Source organism: Pristiophorus japonicus, chromosome 1 (genome assembly GCF_044704955.1).
Source record: "Pristiophorus japonicus isolate sPriJap1 chromosome 1, sPriJap1.hap1, whole genome shotgun sequence".
Taxonomy (NCBI): Eukaryota; Metazoa; Chordata; class Chondrichthyes; family Pristiophoridae; genus Pristiophorus; species Pristiophorus japonicus.
The window spans coordinates 463,081,412-463,100,087 of NC_091977.1; the positions used below are offsets into that span (position 1 = coordinate 463,081,412).

General features: G+C 46.1%; 1 protein-coding gene across 1 annotated transcript in view; it reads left to right on the forward strand.

The window, feature by feature from the left end:
* lrrc69 (leucine rich repeat containing 69) overlaps positions 1 to 17,288 on the forward strand; it is a 208,438-nt gene extending 191,150 nt beyond the window's left edge. The window contains exons 7-8 of the mRNA XM_070893857.1: positions 10,356 to 10,529; positions 16,569 to 17,288. Of these exons, the coding sequence (XP_070749958.1) occupies positions 10,356 to 10,529; positions 16,569 to 16,679 (285 nt within the window). The 3' untranslated portion in view covers positions 16,680 to 17,288. The remainder of the gene's footprint in view (positions 1 to 10,355; positions 10,530 to 16,568) is intronic.
* Positions 17,289 to 18,676: the final 1,388 nt, after the last annotated feature.

The window sequence follows — 18,676 nt, forward strand, 5'->3', positions numbered from 1 at the left end:
TTCACTAAATATATTCAAAAAGGAGTTAGATGAAGTCCTTACTACTAGGGGAATCAAGGGGTATGGTGAGAAAGCAGGAATGGGGTACTGAAGTTGCATGTTCAGCCATGAACTCATTGAATGGCGGTGCAGGCTAGAAGGGCCGAATGGCCTACTCCTGCACCTATTTTCTATGTTTCTATGTTTCTATCAAACAGGAAATTAGCGATGTGTGGAGTAAGGGTACAGCAGTTATCATGAGTGTCATTAATCTGCATATTGATTGGGCTAACCAAACTGGTAGCAATACTGTGGAGGAGGATTTCCTGGAGTATATAAGGGATGGTTTTCTCGACCAATATGTCGAGGAACCAACTAGAGAGCAGGCCATCCTAAACTGGATCTTGTGTAATGAGAGAGGATTAATTATCAGTCCGGTCATGCGGGGCCCCTTGGGGAAGAGTGACCATAATATGGTAGAATTCTTCATTAAGATGGAGAGTGACACAGTTAATTCAGAGACTAGGGTCCTGAACTTAAAGAAAGGAAACTTCGACGGTATGAGAAGTGAATTGGCTAGGATAGACTAGAGAATGATATTAAAGGGTTGACGGTGGATAGGCAATGGCAGACACTTAAAGATCACATGGATGAACTTCAACAATTGTACATCCCTGTCTGTAGTAAAAATAAAACAGGGAAGGTGGCTCAACCGTGGCTAACAAGGGAAATTAGGGATAGTGTTAAATCCAAGGAAGAGGCATATAAATTGGCCAGAAAAAGCAGCAAACCTGATGACTGGGAAAAATTTACAATTCAGCAGAGGAGGACTAAGGGTTTAATTAGGAGGGGGAAAATAGAGTACGAGAGTAAGCTTGCAGGAAACATAAAAACTGACTGCAAAAGCTTCTATAGATATGTGAAGAGAAAAAGATTAGTGAAGACGAATGTAAGTACTTGGAGTCAGAATCAGGTGAATTCATAATGGGGAACAAGGTAATGGCAGACCAACTGAACAAATACTTTGGTTCTGTCTTCACTAAGGAAGACACGAATAACCTCCCGAAAATACTAGGGGACCGAGGGTCTAGCGAGAAGAGGAAACTGACGGAAATCGTTATTAGTCAGGAAATGGTATAAGGGAAATTGAAGGGACTGAAGGCTGATAAATCCCCAGAGCCTGACAATCTGCATCCCAGAGTAATTAAGGAAGGAGCCCCAGAAATAGTGGATACATTGGTGGTCATTTTCCAACATTCCATGGACTCTGGTTCAGTTCCTATGGACTGGAGGGTAGCTAACGTAACCTCACTTTTTAAAAAAGAAGGGAGAGAGAAATTAGGGAATTATAGACCGGTTAGTCTGACATCGGTAGTGGGGAAGATGCTGGAATCAATTATTAAAGATGAAATAGCAGCGCATTTGGAAAGCAGTGACAGGATCGGTCCAAATCAGCATGGATTTATGAAAGGGAAATCATGCTTGACAAATCTTCTAGAGTTTTTTGAGGATGTAACTAGTAGAGTGGATAAGGGAGAGCCAGTGGATGTGATGTGTTTGGACTTTCAAAAGACTTTTGACAAGGTCCCACACAAGAGATTAGTGTGCAAAATTAAGGCACGTCGTATTGAGGGTAACGTATTGATGTGGATAAAGAATTGGTTGGCAGACAGGAAGCAAAGAGTGGGAATAAACTGGTCCTTTTCAGAATGGCAGGCAGTGACTAGTGGGGTGCTGCAGGGTTCAGTGCTGGGACCCCAGCTATTTACAATATACATTTATCATTTAGAAGAAGGAATTGAATGTAATATCTCCAAGTTTGCAGATGATACTAAGCTGGGTGCGAGCTGTGAGGAGGATGTTAAGAGGCTGCAGGGGGACTTGGACAGGTTAGGTGAATGGGCAAGAGGTTATCCACTTTGGTGGCAAAAGCAGGAAGGCAGATAATTATCTGAATGATGACAGATTCGTAAAAGGGGAGGTGCACCGAGAGCTGGGTGTCATGGTACATCAGTCATTGAAGGTCGGCATGCAGGTACAGCAGGCAGTAAAGAAAGCAAATGGCATGCTGGCCTTAATAGCGAGGGGATTTGAGTATAGGAGCAGGGAGGTCTTACTGCAGTTGTACAGGGCCTTGGTGAGACCACACCTTGAATATTGTGTACAGTTTTAGTCTCCTAATCTGAGGAAGGACATGCTTGCTATTGAGGGAGTGCAGCGAAGGTTCACTAGACTGATTCCCAGGATGGTAGGACTGACACATGAGGAAAGACTGAATCAGCTAGGCTTATACTCACTGTAATTTAGAAGAATGAGAGGGGATCTCATAGAAATGAATAAAATTCTGACGGGACTGGACAGGTCGATGCAGGAAGAACGTTCCCGATGTTGGGGAAGTTCAGAACCAGGGGTCACAGTCTAAAGATAAGGGGTAAGCCATATAGGACCAAGATGTGGAAAAACTTTTTCACCCAGAGAGTTGTGAACCTGTGGAATTCTCCGCCACAGAAAGTTGTTGAGCCCAGTTCATTGGAAATATTCAAAAGTGAGTTAGATGTGGTCCTTATGGCTAAAAGGATCAGGGGGGAGGGTACTGAGATTGCATGATCAGCCATGATCATATTGAATGGCGGTGCAGGCTCGAAGGGCCGAATGGCCTGCTCCTGCACCTATTTTCTATGTTTCTATGTTTCTATGTGTTGAACTATGGTCAGGGTCCCAAATGGATCGCTGGTACGGTCATAGCCAAGGACGGGAACAGAGTATTCATTATTAAGCTCAAGAATGGGCAAACTTGCAGGAAACATATGGATGAGACAAAGCTGAGGCACACAGACGAGCCAGAACAGTCGGACGAAGAAACCATCGACGACCAACCAACCTACCAGCAGTCTTCATAGGACTCAAGGGTCATCAGTGATCCCGGAATTTCCATCACGGACCTGTTCAATAAAAATGGACTTGTAATTCCTGACATGGCCACTGCCACCCCCAACAAGTTAGTCATCCAGCTATCAGCCACAACAGACCCCGCACACTCACCGAAGGAATCGAACTGAGACGGTCAACCCGGGAGCGCAAAGCACTGGACCGTCTCAATATGTGAAAGACTGTGATAAGATTTCAGAGTGGGGTATTGTCATGTATGTACATTCTGTTTGTAGCCATCAGATGGCGTCATTGTTGGAGGCCACTGAGCAGCTTGCACATGGTGCTGCTCAGATATGAAAGGCGAGCCATTTTGAGAGTCAGGCACTTTGATCCTAAATAAAGCAGAGCCAAGGTTGTACCTTGCTTAATTAAACAGTACTCAGTTTGAACCTTTATTGCATACATAACAGTAAATCTGTGGAATTTGCTGCCTCAGAGAGCTGTGGAAGCTGGGATATTGAATACTTTTGAGGATGTTTCCAGTAGAGTGAACAAGGGAGAACCAGTTGATGTGGTGTGTTTGGACTTTCAGAAAGCTTTCGACAAGGTCCCACACAAGAGATTATTGTGCAAAGTTAAAGCACATGGGATTGGGGGTAATGTGCTGACGTGGATTGAGAACTGGTTAGCAGACAGGAAGCAAAGAGTAGGAGTAAATGGGTACTTTTCAGAATAGCAGGCAATGACTAGTGGGGTACCGCAAGGTTCTGTGCTGGGGCTCCAGCTGTTTACATTGTACATTAATGATTTAGATGAGGGGATTAAATGTAGTATCTCCAAATTTGCGGATGACACTAAGTTGGGTGGCAGTGTGAGCTGCGAGGAGGATGCTATGAGGCTGCAGTGACTTGGATAGGTTAGGTGAGTGGGCAAATGCATGGCAGATGAAGTATAATGTGGATAAATGTGAGGTTATCCACTTTGGTGGTAAAAACAGAGAGACAGACTATTATCTGAATGGTGACAGATTAGGAAAAGGGGAGGTGCAACGAGACCTGGGTGTCATGGTACATCAGTCATTGAAGGTTGGCATGCAGGTACAGCAGGCGGTTAAGAAAGCAAATGGCATGTTGGCCTTCATAGCGAGGGGATTTGAGTACAGGGGCAGGGAAGGGTTACTACAGTCGTACAGGGCCTTGGTGAGGCCACACCTGGAGTATTGTGTACAGTTTTGGTCTCCTAACTTGAGGAAGGACATTCTTGCTATTGAGGAGTGCAGCGAAGGTTCACCAGACTGATTCCCGGGATGGTGGGACTGACATATCAAGAAAGACCGGATCAACTGAGATTGTATTCACTGGAGTTCAGAAGAATGAGAGGGGATCTCATAGAAACGTTTAAAATTCTGACGGGTTTAGCCAGGTTAGATGCAGGAAGAATGTTCCCCAATGTTGGGGAAGTCCAGAACCAGGGGTCACAGTCTAAGGATAAGGGGTAAGCCATTTAGGACCGAGATGAGGAGAAACTTCTTCACCCAGAGAGTGATGAACCTGTGGAATTCTCTACCGCAGAAAGTTGTTGAGGTCAATTCACTAAATATATTCAAAAAGGAGTTAGATGTAGTCCTTACTACTAGGGGGATCAAGGGGTATGGCGAGAAAGCAGGAATGGGGTACTGAAGTTACATGTTCAGCCATGAACTCATTGAATGGCGGTGCAGGCTCGAAGGGCCGAATGGCCTACTCCTGCAACTATTTTCTATATTTCTATGTTTCTATGACTGCTCAAGGATCATTTGATTTATTGGTTCTACAAAGTCTGTGCTCCCACCCAAGGCGCTGACCCAAAATTCATCTTTTCAACCCATTGCAAGTTGAGAGGTATGCTCACTGGTATTTTGTCCATGCGGGTTTAGGTTATCAGAAATTTTAAGCCCAGAAAACGGGCGGGTTTGGGTTGGGTGGGAGCTTAAAAATCAACCCTGATCCCAGCCCGCCTTCAACCCACCCATTCCCAGTTTTAACAGAAGCGGGACAGGAGCGGCTAACTAATCGACTCCAAGCAGGTGGGTTGGCAATTTAAATATTCTAATGAGACTGCGTGCCTCATATTTATCCACCATTTAAAATTTAACCTGGTGGTTATAAAGGAATGCTAGATCAAGGAGGTAAGTGCCTTTCCACTTACCTGGTGGATCCAGCTTAACTGTTTCACCCAACCCTGCCTCCAATCTCACTCTGTCCTGCTCTCGGCCTCCGATCTCACCCATCGACCCGACTTCTGATCCCGTATCCACCCATCCCCCCACCCCCGTCAGGGCTCCTAACTCACCCCTCGACCCCCATTCCGATCTCGCCCCTCTGATCTCTCCAGCTCCAATCTCCACCGCACCCCCCTCCCCTCCATTACCACTCCTTCCTCTGATCTCCCACCCTTGCTCCAGCCTCTGTTCTCTCCGGCCTCCGATCTCTTCCCCCACCATGGTCTGATCTCCCACCACTCGCCCCCGACCTCTGATCTCCTTCCTTCAACCGCCAATCTCCCACCCCCACCGACCTCCGATCTCCTTCCTCCCAGCCTCCGATCTCCTCCCCCATACACTGACCTCTTCTACCCTGTCCTCTCATCTGCTTCCTTATTATGTCTGTAGTGTACTTATGAATGACTCCACGAGGCAATGTGTTGTACTCAAACTGTAGTGACCTTGGTCCTTTACTCATAACTCCAGAGTGAGGCAGCCTCATGGTGGCTCCCCTTTTATACAGCCCCTGCCACCAGGGCAAGAAACCTCAGTCTCCACCAATTGCACCCTCTAATGGGGCCAGCATGTATATACACAGTGTAAACCTTATTGATAGTACATCAGGTAAACAAGTCTCTATCTTATGCAACTATACAGTGACTACACAGAGTGTATATCTATATTCTGCATATATAACATCACTCTCCCCCAAGTCCTTTGTGCCAATTACCTTTGTACTATGTGCTTTGGCTTAGCTCTCCCCAGACTTAAGTGCCAATAGCCCTTGCACCTTGGCTGTGCTTTGGCTTGGTTCTCTCCCTGTTAACCCCCAAGATCTTTTGCCACAAAGTTGGCTAGTGGTTACAAGTTTGGTTGGTTCGATGATGCAGTGGAGGTTCCAGTGGGTTCTGGGTGTGATCCATGTGTGTGTCCATGGCTATCCATTCCCCCCCCCCGCCCCCTACAAGATCATGCAGCTGGCCCGTTACATTAATATACAGGATCAGACACAGTGCAAGTACAAAGAAAGGAAGAAAAACATTTTTTTTTTACAGTTTGTATCGTGACACTTTGGTTCAGTGACTTACATTCGTTATGCTTTACGGTCGTGCACCAGGATTGGGTAGATTGCATTCATGGTTCAGTCATGGTAAGTACTGAGGTAGCAGTACAGGTATGCAAGGACGCTAGTTCCAGAGCAACCGGACGGGGTCCTAGTCGTCTGATAGCGGCGCTGCGCCCCCTGCTAGCGGGGTGGACTTGGTTCGCTCACCTAGCCAGGACTCAGGGCCTTTGCTGTTGCCTAGTGGTGGGCAGAGCCACAGATGTGTGTGGCCTCCCAGTCCTCCTTTAAGGGCTGCAGAATCTTCTGCCTGCTCTCTAACGGTGTTGCGAACCTGGCTGTTCCAGGTCCCATTTGGGGAACTCATTGGTTCTGACCTTTTGCTCCCTGACATGGCCGAGGTAGCGACTGGGTCTGGGGGCTGCACCGTCTCCACCCGGGTGGTGGGCAACGGCGGCTGACTGCGCGTATTGGCGCCGTTTTCGTTTCCAGGTCCATGGCGAATAGTGCCATCGGTTGCCTGCAGCATGGGATAGACCTGGGCAGGGTATCAGGATCAGTGTCTTTACCCTCCCGAATTCGCTCGCTTGCTACTTTTGGGGACACTCTATTCCCGACATCTCGCAACATTTTGTTCTTTACATTCTTAATCGGTTCGTTACATTGATTGCCATGCATACAATGTCTCTTTAAGTTCAGTTGGTTGCAGGTCTCCTTTAAGAGAACCCTGCCATGCCATGCTGCACCTCGCTGCAGCAGGGACTCCATCTTGCCTCTGTCCTCGAGGTCGACTGCCTTGATCCTTCTTCCTGCGATTCTGCCACCAAAGCTGGAAGAGTGCCTGTGAATTCGATCTTCCTCTCCAGGAGTCCTGCCACTACAGCCGGGAAGGTACTTTTAGGTCGTCCCGGTCGGATCATTGCCACGCAGTCATGATGGACGGTCTGTGCCTCAGGTGCTGCGCTGGTTTGTTCTCTGGTGCCTGGCCCAAGCGAAGGTGATGTTTTGCTGTGTCTCTGAGCACGGGGGACATCGATTGCTGGAGTGAAGAGGTCTTCCCATTTCCACTGGATCTTCCCCATCCATCTTCTTCCGAGTAGTGTTGGACCATCACCTGCAACAATCCACAGATGTAACTTGTGCACCACGCCATTATGGATTACATTTACATCCGCACTACCAAGGACTGAGATCAGCTCCTTGGTGTAGGTGCGCAACTTTTCCTGTACTGGAACCAGCTCGGGTCGTTTTTCATTCCATAACCTCTCAAAGGCATCCTGGCTCATCACTTACTGGCTCACTCCCATGTCCACTTTCATGAAGACTGGAACGCCGTTTATTTCGACTTCCATCTTCACTGGAGGGCAGTCGGTGGTGCATGTATACACTCCATATACTTCTTCTTGGGGCTGAGACGGTGAGTCATATTTCTTTTACACATACACTGGAGGTAGCCCTTCGTGTTACAGGCTTTGCATATTTACTCAGCAAACCGACACTGGTGAGCTCGATGGTTTCCTCCGCAACGCCTGCATCGCGCTACTCAATTCGCACCCCTCGGACTCTGAGTTCTGGAACCCTGAGGTCTGTGCTCTCTGTCCTGGGCAGAGCCACGTTCTACAGTGTTGCCCATAAAAGGCATTATTCTGTGTACAGTACTTGCCGGGTTTGAGTCCACAGGATGAATAATTTGCTTGGTGCTGCAGGTGGAGGTCATGAATGCCTGACTGATGCTGATGGCCTTCTGCAGATTGACTGTGGTGTTGGCAGATAATAGCTGGTGAAGGAGGCTCTCGTGGCCAATTCCTATAATGAAAATGTCTCGCAATGCTTCGTTGAGGTGCGTGCCAAAATCACATGGTGTCGGCAGCATATTTTGCAATCTCCTGGCCCTCAGGTCTGCGGTGAGTGTAGAATCTGTGCTTGGCCATGAGGATGCTCTTTTTTGGTTTTGGTTGGTTGCGAATTAGTTCAGTCAGCTCATCGTATGTCTTATCCTTGGCCTTCGTGGGTGCCAGCATGTCCCTGACGAGGCGGTAGACCTTGGGCCCACAACTGGTCAGCAGTATAGCCTTATGCTTCTCGCCAATGATTCCATCTCCCCTGCCAGGTCATTTGCCACGAAATATAGTTCAAGCCTTTCCGTGAAGGCATCCCAATCATCACCCTCTGAAAAGTCTTTTAGTGTGCCAAAGGTAGCCATAATCGCATGAAAGTCCCTATTTCTTGTCGCCAGTTATTATGTCTGTAGTGTACTTATGAATGACTCCACGAGGCAATGTGTTGTACTCAAACTGTAGTGACCTTGGTCTTTTACTCGTAACTCCAGAGTGAGGCAGCCTCATGGTGGCTACCCTTTTATACAGCCCCTGCCACCAGGGCAGGTAACCCCAGTCTCCACCCGTTGCATTCTCTAGTGGTGCCAGCATGTATATGCACAGTGTAAACCTTATTGACAGTACATCAAGTAAACAAGTCTCCATCTTATGCAACTGTACAGTGACTACACAGAGAGTATATCTATAGTCTGCATATATAACACACCTCCCCTCCAGTCTCCGATCTTTCCGGCACCCCCTCCCCCCCCCGCGACCCTCCCTCCCTCCTCTCTGCTCCCCGGCAACAGCCTGGTGCCGAAGACCTATCCACCCCACAACCACACAGCCTCTCAATCTGGCTGGCTGCGGCCAGGAATCAGAGACAAAAATGTTAATCAGGTCCTGCCATTAAATTCGGTAGGATTTGAGGCCTCAATCTAGCTCCCTCCCAGCCTCCAATTAAAAATCCAGCCCAATTGTCACGAAGATCTAATTTGATAACACAAAAGTGGAAACTAGCCCACAGAGGAAAGACAAGACTCATATTCAAATAAATCCATGCCTCTAAAATGAAGGAAAACATTGATTGTATTTTTCTACAGATGTTCTCGACATTTTCCCCCTTGTGATTAGCTAAAATTATATCCAGACATAAATCCTCTGGAAGGGCCCCAACCTTAAAGAAAATAAAAATATGCATTCTCTAAATTTCACAAAAGACTCCAGTGTAAACCTTTCTGAAACAGCATATTTTCCTTTTTCTCATCCTGTTACTTTTACTAAATTTCTGATGATTTTAAAAAATCAAGATAAGGTCCAACAGTTTTGGAGAATGAATAAGTGCTTTTTTGCATCTGATGTTTGTATGAAGAATTTTAAGGATTAGATATGAGAAAAACCTTGCTCTGCACTGGTTTAGCAGTGTGATTTTGTATCAGTTTTCTCCCCTGCTCACCTGAGCACACTGACTCATGCTGAGTTATAGTTCCACAGATATTGGCAGTCCTCCCATACCTCAGTTATGTGACTGTTTTTGAGTCAATATAGTGAGTGTTGGTGTTAGGGTTGCCAACCCTTCAGGATTATCCTGAAGTCTCCAGGAATAAAAGGCACGGCCATGAGAAAAAAATAGTGTCTTTTATTAAATTTTCTTTGAACATTTTTGTTTATTTGTTGCAAAAATATTTGAGATGGTGGAAAAAATGACTCTTTGCCTGGCAAGGTGATTGGAGGTCTTTTGATGATATCTGCAGGAATACATGCAAACAGAGTTGGCAACCCGAGTTGATGGGCTACTTAACTGTACAGGCATCACATAAAGCCTGATCCTTCCACGCTAACATCAGCGGACAAGAACTCTCCAATGGGAGTTACTGGATAACAATTGGACATTGATGTTCTGGTTGATTTTGCTTGCTTCCTTAGCCTGGAGGTAGTGAGGACATTTGTAGTCCCCGACATGCTTTCTGAGCTGAGATCAGCTAACTTAGTACAAACACAGATTATACTATGAACCTTGCAGTTTATATAGCTCAGCATCAAAACATGCAGTGTATTTATTTAACATGCTATTCGATGAAATCAGCAGATAGCTTTATCCTTAATATAGCATTTCCATTTCACACAACTGTCACCCATTTGTGGCCTCTAATTAAAACTATCAACTTACAATTGTTAGTGAATTATGGACAGTCATGCGATGTGGATTTATATGCAGTAGCAACTGAAACTGGGAACTATCCAAAATCATTTCACCACACTCTGACAATAGATTTCATCTAATTAATCTGAGCTGGACTCAGATGTACGTCTCTGTGGTGAAATCAGAGTATGTGATTCCATTATTGCTCATCTAATTGTATATTCTCTTTATAATTTGAAGGAGATTACAGCAAGGTATATCTTGGATGAGCTGAAGTATAATTCACTCAAGGCAACTTTTAAATATTACCCAAAAGCGAGAAAAATATTGGATCATGCAAGCATATGCGCTGTATGTAAGAAAAGCTTTCTGAACACTTGGCTTGAATGTGTGAACTTTGTTGATGTAACAAAGGTAAAATATTTTGTTTAAAATATTATATATATATAGAAATAAACATGGGGTAGATATTTGGATGAAATAATTAGATTTTTATAATAAAACAGAACAGAAGCTTATAAAAATTACAAGATAAATAAAATAAGCATTCAATATGGCAGGCGGCAGTAGTGTGTACATTCTGCACTGAAAGTGCACCGCCTGCCCTCGTGGTAAAGTCTCCTCCTGCATAGGTGTCCAGGACCCATGCCAGAAATAGGTCTTTGCATATGCAAATAGGGGACACAGTACCTGTTTCATGTCCATAAAAGGAACTTCCAGGCCAGGAGTCCCCTGATTCTTGGTTAGTATGCAGAGTGAAGACAAATGTGGTGGCCAGTGGAAGTAGAGTACAGGCTTGGGTTCTGGACTGGGTCCCTGCAGATTTAAAAAAAGTGTTGTTAAGTCCTGACTCTAATGTACTGACTTACACGAGACACATGCTGAAGCCAAGGTCACTCAGGACCTGCACCTTTAATTCCAGCTCTCCAGTCCTGCACTTGCCTGAGACCTCCCTTTATATACCTCAGTGGGACAGGTTTGGAGTGTCTCTGCAAGTGCACCCCTGGTGGTAAGGTATGCTTATTGTTACAGGTCATATCCAGTTACAGTCATGTATAGCATGGTAAGATACAGTTATATACAGTAATGTGAGATACATGACATCACCCTCCCCCAAGGTCTTATTGCCTTTATAGATTCAGTCTCTCAGGTGGTCTGCGTCTCGCGTGGAGCTTATTAGTTGTGGTTCAGTTGTTTGCCTTGGTTTTTCATTCGGTGTGATTGCTGGTATCTCGCCTGGGCTATCTGTTTCGTTCGGTGTGATTACTGGTATCTCGCCTGGGCTGTCTGTTGAGACTGCCCTTTCCTCAGGTTGTTCCACCTGTCTGTCCACCAGGTGTGGTGTTAGTTCCACATTGTAGTCTGCCTCTGGTTCTTCAGTGTTATCAGTGAATCTACTTTTTACTTGGTCTACATGCCTCCGGCAGGTTTGGCCATTGTCCATTTGTACAACCAGTAGCCTGTTTCCCTCTTTGTCTGTTACTGTCCCTGCAAGCCATTTGGGACCCCGGCCATAGTTTAGCACAAACACTTTGTCCACTATCTCATTCCACCTCCCCGTCGAATTTCGGTCATGGTACTCAGTTAGCTTTTGACGCTTAGCCTCAACAATTTCATGCATGTCTGGGAGGATTAACGAGAGCCTGGTCTTTAAGGTTCGTTTCATCAATAGTTGCACGGGGGGAAACCCAGTCAATGAATGTGGACGAGATCTGTATGCCAGCAGCAGTCGCGACAGGCGTCTCTGCAGCGTGGGACCTTGGATTCTGAGCATGCCTTGTTTAATTATCTGCACTGCTCGCTCCGCCTGGCCATTGGAGGCCGGCGTGAAAGGTGCCGTCTTAACGTGATTTATACCGTGGTCAACTATAAAATCGTGAAATTCTGCGCTGGTGAAGCACGGATCATTATCACTGACCAATATGTCAGGAATGCTGTGCGTTGCAAACATGGTTCTAAGGCTCTCCACAGTGGTGGAGGTGGTGCTCGAGTTTAAAATGGTGCACTCGATCCATTTTGAAAATGCATCAACGACAACGAGGAACATTTTGCCCATGAATGGGCCCACATAGTCTACATGCACCCGCGACCACGGTTTGGTGGGCCAGGGCCAGGGGCTTAGGGGGGCCTCCCTGGGGGCATTATTGAGTTGGGCACAAATGGTGCACCGACGGACGCAGAGCTCCAAGTCCGCGTCAATGCCAGGCCACCAGACATGAGATCTGGCTATGGCCTTCATAAGGACAATCCCCGGGTGCTCGCGATGGAGCTTCCGGACAAACGCCTCCCTGCCTCGTAAGGGCATAACTACTTGGCTGCCCCACATCAGGCAGTCTGCCTGTAGTGAGAGTTCATGCATGCGCCTATGGAAGGGTTTGACCTCCTCGGGGCAGGCATCGTGTACCTCTGCCCAGTCACCGGTTAAAACGCATCTTTTAACTAGAGATAACGTGGGGTCGCTGGTCGTCCAGGCTCTGATTTGGCGAGCCGTCATGGGCGAACCTGTGGATTCAAAGGCATTGATTGCCATGACCATCTCACAGTCTTGTTCATCAGACCCTTCTGTGGTCGCCAGGGGTAGCCTGCTAAGTGCGTCGGCACAGTTGTCTGTGCCTGGTCTGTAAGCCGCCAGCATGAGTGCCCACCGCTGAATGCATGCCGAGGCGTTGGTGTTGATTGCCTTACACTCGGATAGTAGGGACATGAGGGGTTTGTGGTCGGTTTCTAATGCAAACCTGGCCCCGAAAAGGTATTGGTGCATCTTTTTGACACCGTACACGCAAGCGAGCGCATCCTTCTCAACCATACCATACCCGCGCTCCGCCCGCGAAAGTGATCTTCGCTTGGGCGGATTCCGTCAGCGGCAATCCTTCTGCCCAAAAATTCAACCTCTGGCACGAGAAACGGACACTTAGATTTCTTAACTCTTAGGCCTACCCGATCTAATCGACTTAGTACTTCCTCAAGATTGCGGAGATGAGAGTCGGTGTCCCTGCCCGTGATGAGTATGTCATCTTGAAACACAACTGTCCCCGGGCTGGACTTGAGCAGACTCTCCATGTTGCGCTGGAATATAGCAACTGCCGACCTGATGCCAAATGGGCATCGATTGTACACAAAAAGGCCTCGATGTGTGTTGATGGTGGTGAGTAACTTAGACTCTTCGGTCAGTTCTTGCGTCATATACACAGATGTGAGGTCAAGTTTCGAGAAAAGTTTTCCTCCAGCCAACGTGGCAAATAGGTCCTCCGCTCTGGGCAGCAGGTATTGGTCCTGTAGGGAGATTCTGTTTATGGTAGATTTGTAATCCCACAGATTTGCATGGATCCATCAGGCTTCATGACGGGGACGATGGGGCTTGCCCAATCGTTGAATTACACGGGAAAAATTATGCCTTCCCGCAGAAGCCGGTCCAGCTCATTTTCAATCTTTTCCCTCATCACATAAGGCACAGCTCTAGCCTTGTGATGGATTGGTCTGGCATTCTGTGTGATGTAGATTCTAACTTTAGCCCCTTTGAAGGTGCCCACACCTGGCTGAAAGAGATGTTCAAAACGGCTTAGAACTGTCGAGCAGGAGGTCCGTTCCTCTGACATGGCGTGAACATCATCCCATTTCCAATTAAGTTCTGCTAGCCAGCTTCTCCCCAACAGGGTTGGGAGATCCCCGGGGACAATCCACAGGGAAAGTCGGAGCACCATCCCTTTGTGTGTGACTGAGAGCATGTCGCTACCAAGGACTGGGACGATTTCTTTAGTATAGGTCCTTAGTTTGGTGTCGATCTTTGTGAGTTTTGGTCTGTTGCTTTTGTGCGACCACAGCTGTTCAAATTGTTGAATGCTCATTAGGGATTGACTGGTCCCCGTGTCCAGTTCCATGTTGACGGGTATCCCGTTGAGTAGAACCCTCATCATAATTGGAGGCGTCTTGGTGTAAGAACAGTGGACATTGATCGTGTTAACCCGCTGTATCTTGGCGTCCCGTGCACTGTTCAAACCGTCTTCTGGTCCTCTTTCCGACCCTTCCGATTCGTACACCAGCCAAGCTGCTGGTTTTCTGCACATGTGAGCCAGATGCCCTGTGTAGTTGCAGTTTCTGCAAACGGCATGCTGAAATCAACACACCCCGGTTGAGTGCCTTCCCCCACATCTTCAACACAGACCGTTTCCATTGTTTCCGAAGGATGAGCTGCGTCTGGCTGATCTCCCTTGAGCTTCTCTCAATCTGTTGTTGATTGCTCGCATTGTGGGTTGGTGAGGTGTGATCGGCCGTTCATGTGGCCCTTGATTTTGATGGCTTCTGACGCTACTGTCTGCAGTGAAGGCCTGCTCTCCTGCCTCCTGCCTTTGTCTGTGTATGGGGGTAGCAGTTTGTTTCACAATGTGAACCCCTTGTTCCGATACCTCGTTGGTTGTCGTACCCGAAGTATAGATCAGCCTCATTTCTTCTTCGCCTGCCAAGAACGTCTGTGCGACCAGTGCTGCTGCCTCTAGAGTTTAGTTCTTAGTCTCTATAAGCTTTCGGAATATGCCTGCGTGGCCTATTCCTTCAATAAAAAAGTCTCTCAGTACTTCTCTCCTTAGTTCATCGGAGAACTCACATGAACTAGCCGGCCTCCGAAGTTCCGCCACGAAGCCGGGTATGCTTTGGCCCACACAGCGTCTGTAGTTGTAGAACCTGTCTCTGGCCATGTGTAGGCTGCTCGCTGGCTTCAGGTGGTCTCTTACCAGTGTGCTCAACTCCTCAAACGACTTGCTTGCTGGTTTCTCGGGTGCCAACAGGTCTTTCATTAAAGTGTATGTTTTTGAGCCACAGCTGGTCAAGAGATGGGCTCTTCTCTTGCCTGCCTTATCGTCGCCCAGCCAGTCATTGGCCACAAAGCTTTGCTGGAGTCTTTCTATAAAGTCATCCCAATTGTCTCCACATTGTATTTCTCATCTGAGCTGTTGGTAGCCATTTTGTGGATTCTGTGATCCCGTAACTCATCGCCACTGTTAAGTCCTGACTCTAATCTACTGACTTACACGAGACACATGCTGAAGTGAAGGTCACTCAGGACCAGCACCTTTAATTCCAGCTCTCCAGTGCTGCACTTGCCTGAGACCTCCCTTTATATACCTCAGTGGGACAGGTATGGAGTGTCTCCTGCAAGTGCACCCCTGGTGGTAAGGTATGCTTATTGTTACAGGTCATATCCAGTTACAGTCATGTATAATATGGTAAGATACAGTTATATACAGTAATGTGAGATACATGACAAGTGTTAACAGCAGTTTTCAGCCCTTTTATGGGGCTGATAGGCTGTTTAAACAATGCTTTAAGCAATGTTTTCGATGGAGTGGGGACCCTCTGCCGGGCTTCCCAGCTTCCCAGAGACAGCACCCGTGATGTGCCCCTATTGCTGTGGGTGCCTGCTGTTGGTATTATAAAGGTGACTTGCCTCTGATCCTGCATACTTTGGTGGGGTTAGTACTGAAGGTCACCAGTGGCCACATCCTGGAACTTAGACCAAAATGGATAGCCTGCAGATATTCAGGGCCAGTGGATCTCTCAGCCATTGCTCAAGTTGAATTTTTTAATTTTAGGTTTATTAATAATACAGGTACTAAAAAATCTATATGGGAATATGCCTGTGGGTCAGAAATTGAAACAGAATAATAATTTAGCAAAATGTAGCCTTTTTAAATGAGGACGCGATTCTGCCAACGAACCGGAAGTAGTTCCGCATTTGGAGGTCCAGTGTATTTTTGTTTGTTGTTGCCGGACTTCCCAAAATGAGGAATAAAGAAGCAGATTTAAAAATCTTGTTCAGTTGCAGTTTAATTTATTAATTGTGTGAATTGTAGAATTTTTTCAGGTATGAGCCACTTGTTTGTGCACTAAATTGTGGTTGGTCAGAGTCGGCAGTTTTCAGGTGGGGTATACTTTGGCCCCAGCACTGACTATTTTGCCTGTGGGTAGTTGGGTTTGTTAATATTTTGCAAATTACTGTTCTGAGACTAGAAGCATTTGGCGATTCCTGTAACAGTCGTAGGGACAGTAGATTGAATAACATGAATGAAACTTTATTAATGATTTGCTTCAGCAATTCTCAGATCCTCCATCTGTTGTGGTGAACGTTATTTTTAAAATTTGGGACCTGACAGTTATGCACAGAAAGCTTCTGCGCCGCTTCTGATAGCTTCCGGTTCGTTGGCAGCAGTCACTCCGTTTAAACGATTCTATTAATTAATGCCATCATAGCACGAGTCTGTCTCTCCAAGGTCTGAGTGACAAATCATCTGACAAATGCTGTTTCATAAATAAAGTAATTTAATAAATTCAAGTGCAAATTTTCACTCCCAGCTGCAATTTATTTTAATTGAAAAACATTATCTAAAGCATTTTTTATGTTAAAATAAAGTATATAACATTGTTTTGTGATTTATATATTTTTTCTTTTTCACCTTTCAGGAAATTAGCATGACCAGTCCTGCTTGCATTGTGCCTGTCCGAGTCTTGCTTTGTTCATACAAATGTTTCAATCAATCAGGCCATCAATACTATGGGATAGCAGTACTATGAGTAACCTGACAAATTGGATAATGAACATTGAAGATCAACTTTGTAGCAGTGAAGTGCAAATTCGATTTAAGAAATAACAAGAGGAGATCTCATAGTTTACAATGATAAAATATAGGCTGTTCACAGATTACATATTTTCCATATCCCCCAGCACTAGAATACAATATGCTATTTATATCATGCCGGTTTCAAAAATGTCTTGATTTTTTTGTTCAGTTTTAATATTAATTAGTTGGTGATCCACCTTTTGGGAGAGTGAAAATGTCCTTTGTGACCTCATATCGTCTTTTCATACTGATGCTTAAGTTCCTGCTTAAAGTAACTTCTGTGTTTTACCTGCAACAGAAAATTGCTTTGCTGTCTCTTGCCTGCCTCCTCATGAATTGGAAGTGGAACGCAGAGTTCAAGATGCACATGCTAGGACAGCTATGTTATACTTATTCCACTCAGACAGCTTGTAAATCAGTAATTTGTGTCATGTTGGACAACTTTCCAAAGACAAAATGGTTAGTTCAGTGCTTTGTGTGATGTTATAAGCTCACAGGTAACACCAAAGACCATTGTGCCTACAGATGTATAAAGGGGCTGTCACTTGCAGCTATCCTCAAATTGTTATCATTCATTGCTGTCTGGATTTCTCAGTAAAGCTTATCTAAAGTTTAAGATATCTGTTTTCACCTTAGGTGCTTTGCCTATACAAAGAGGGCCAGCTTCCTGTATACTACAAGATTGGAGTCCTATGGTATGTGGAAGATGTTGAGTAAGAAAGAAAGTAACATCTTCCTCATTCAGTGAAAGCATTCATCCAACCATCCAGCCTTTGGTCTCAGACATGCTGCTCCAGGGATACTAAGTGAAAGCTAGATGTTTTTCCTTGGGAAGAGGGACATCAAACCGGAGAATCAGACTGCACTGGCTCCACATTCCTCAGCTTGCTCAGAGCAGCAGTGACAAGAGAGAGATTATGCAATGATATTATAGATACCTTATCATCATAGGCAGTCCGTCGAAATCGAGAAAAGACATGCTTCCACTCTAAAAGTGAGTTCTCAGGTGGCTGTACAGTCCAATGTGGGAATTACAACCTCTGTCACAGGTGGGGCATGTTATGTATGGAGAAAGAGTCAGACTGAACACTGTGAGCTCAAAGTAAAGTGTGACCTTGGTCTTTTATTACAGGTCTCCAGAGTGCATCTCCAACCTGTGAGGTCTCATTAAATACCTGTGCTCCCAAGGGATTATGGGAACCTTTGGGACTCTAGGGGATGAGCCCTCTGGTGGCTGTACAGAGTAAATTACAAGTTCGCATATATAACAACACTCTCCCCTAAAGTCAATATTGTAACTATTTACAACGTGAGTCGATCTGGGGCCCTTCTTGCCCTGGTTGATTGTCTCGGTGTGAAAGCTGGTATTGTTGAATCATTTGTTGGGCCCTCGCTGGGTTGCTGTGCAGCTGGCCTTGCTGGGCTGCCTGGTGTGTTGGGTCCTGCTGGGCTGCTGTGGATGATGGGTTCTGCTTCGTGGTCAACCGTGGTGCCGGTTGCCACTGCTGTGTATGTTGGGGGAATCAAAAAAGGTAGGGTCCAAGGTGGGTTGCTCAGGATAGTTCATAAATCTGAGTTTGATTTGGTCCAAGTGTTTCCAGTGAATGAGTCCATTTGAAAGTTTGACCCGAAACACCCTGCTCCCCTCTTTGGCCACGAAAGTGCCGGGAAGCCACTATGGACCTTGTCCATAATTCAATACAAATACAGGATCATTGAGTTCAATCTCGCGTGACATATTTGCGCTAACATGGTATATACTTTGTTGAAGCTGCCTGCTCTCTTCCTGTTCATATAGATCAGGGTGAACTAACGAGAGCCTTGTCTTAATTGCTCCTTTCATGAGCAGTTCAGCAGGTGGGATCCCAGTGAGTGAGTGGGGTCTCGTGCGGTAGCTAAGCAGGACTCGGGATAGGCGAGTCTGCAGCGAGCGTCCAGTTACTCTCTTCA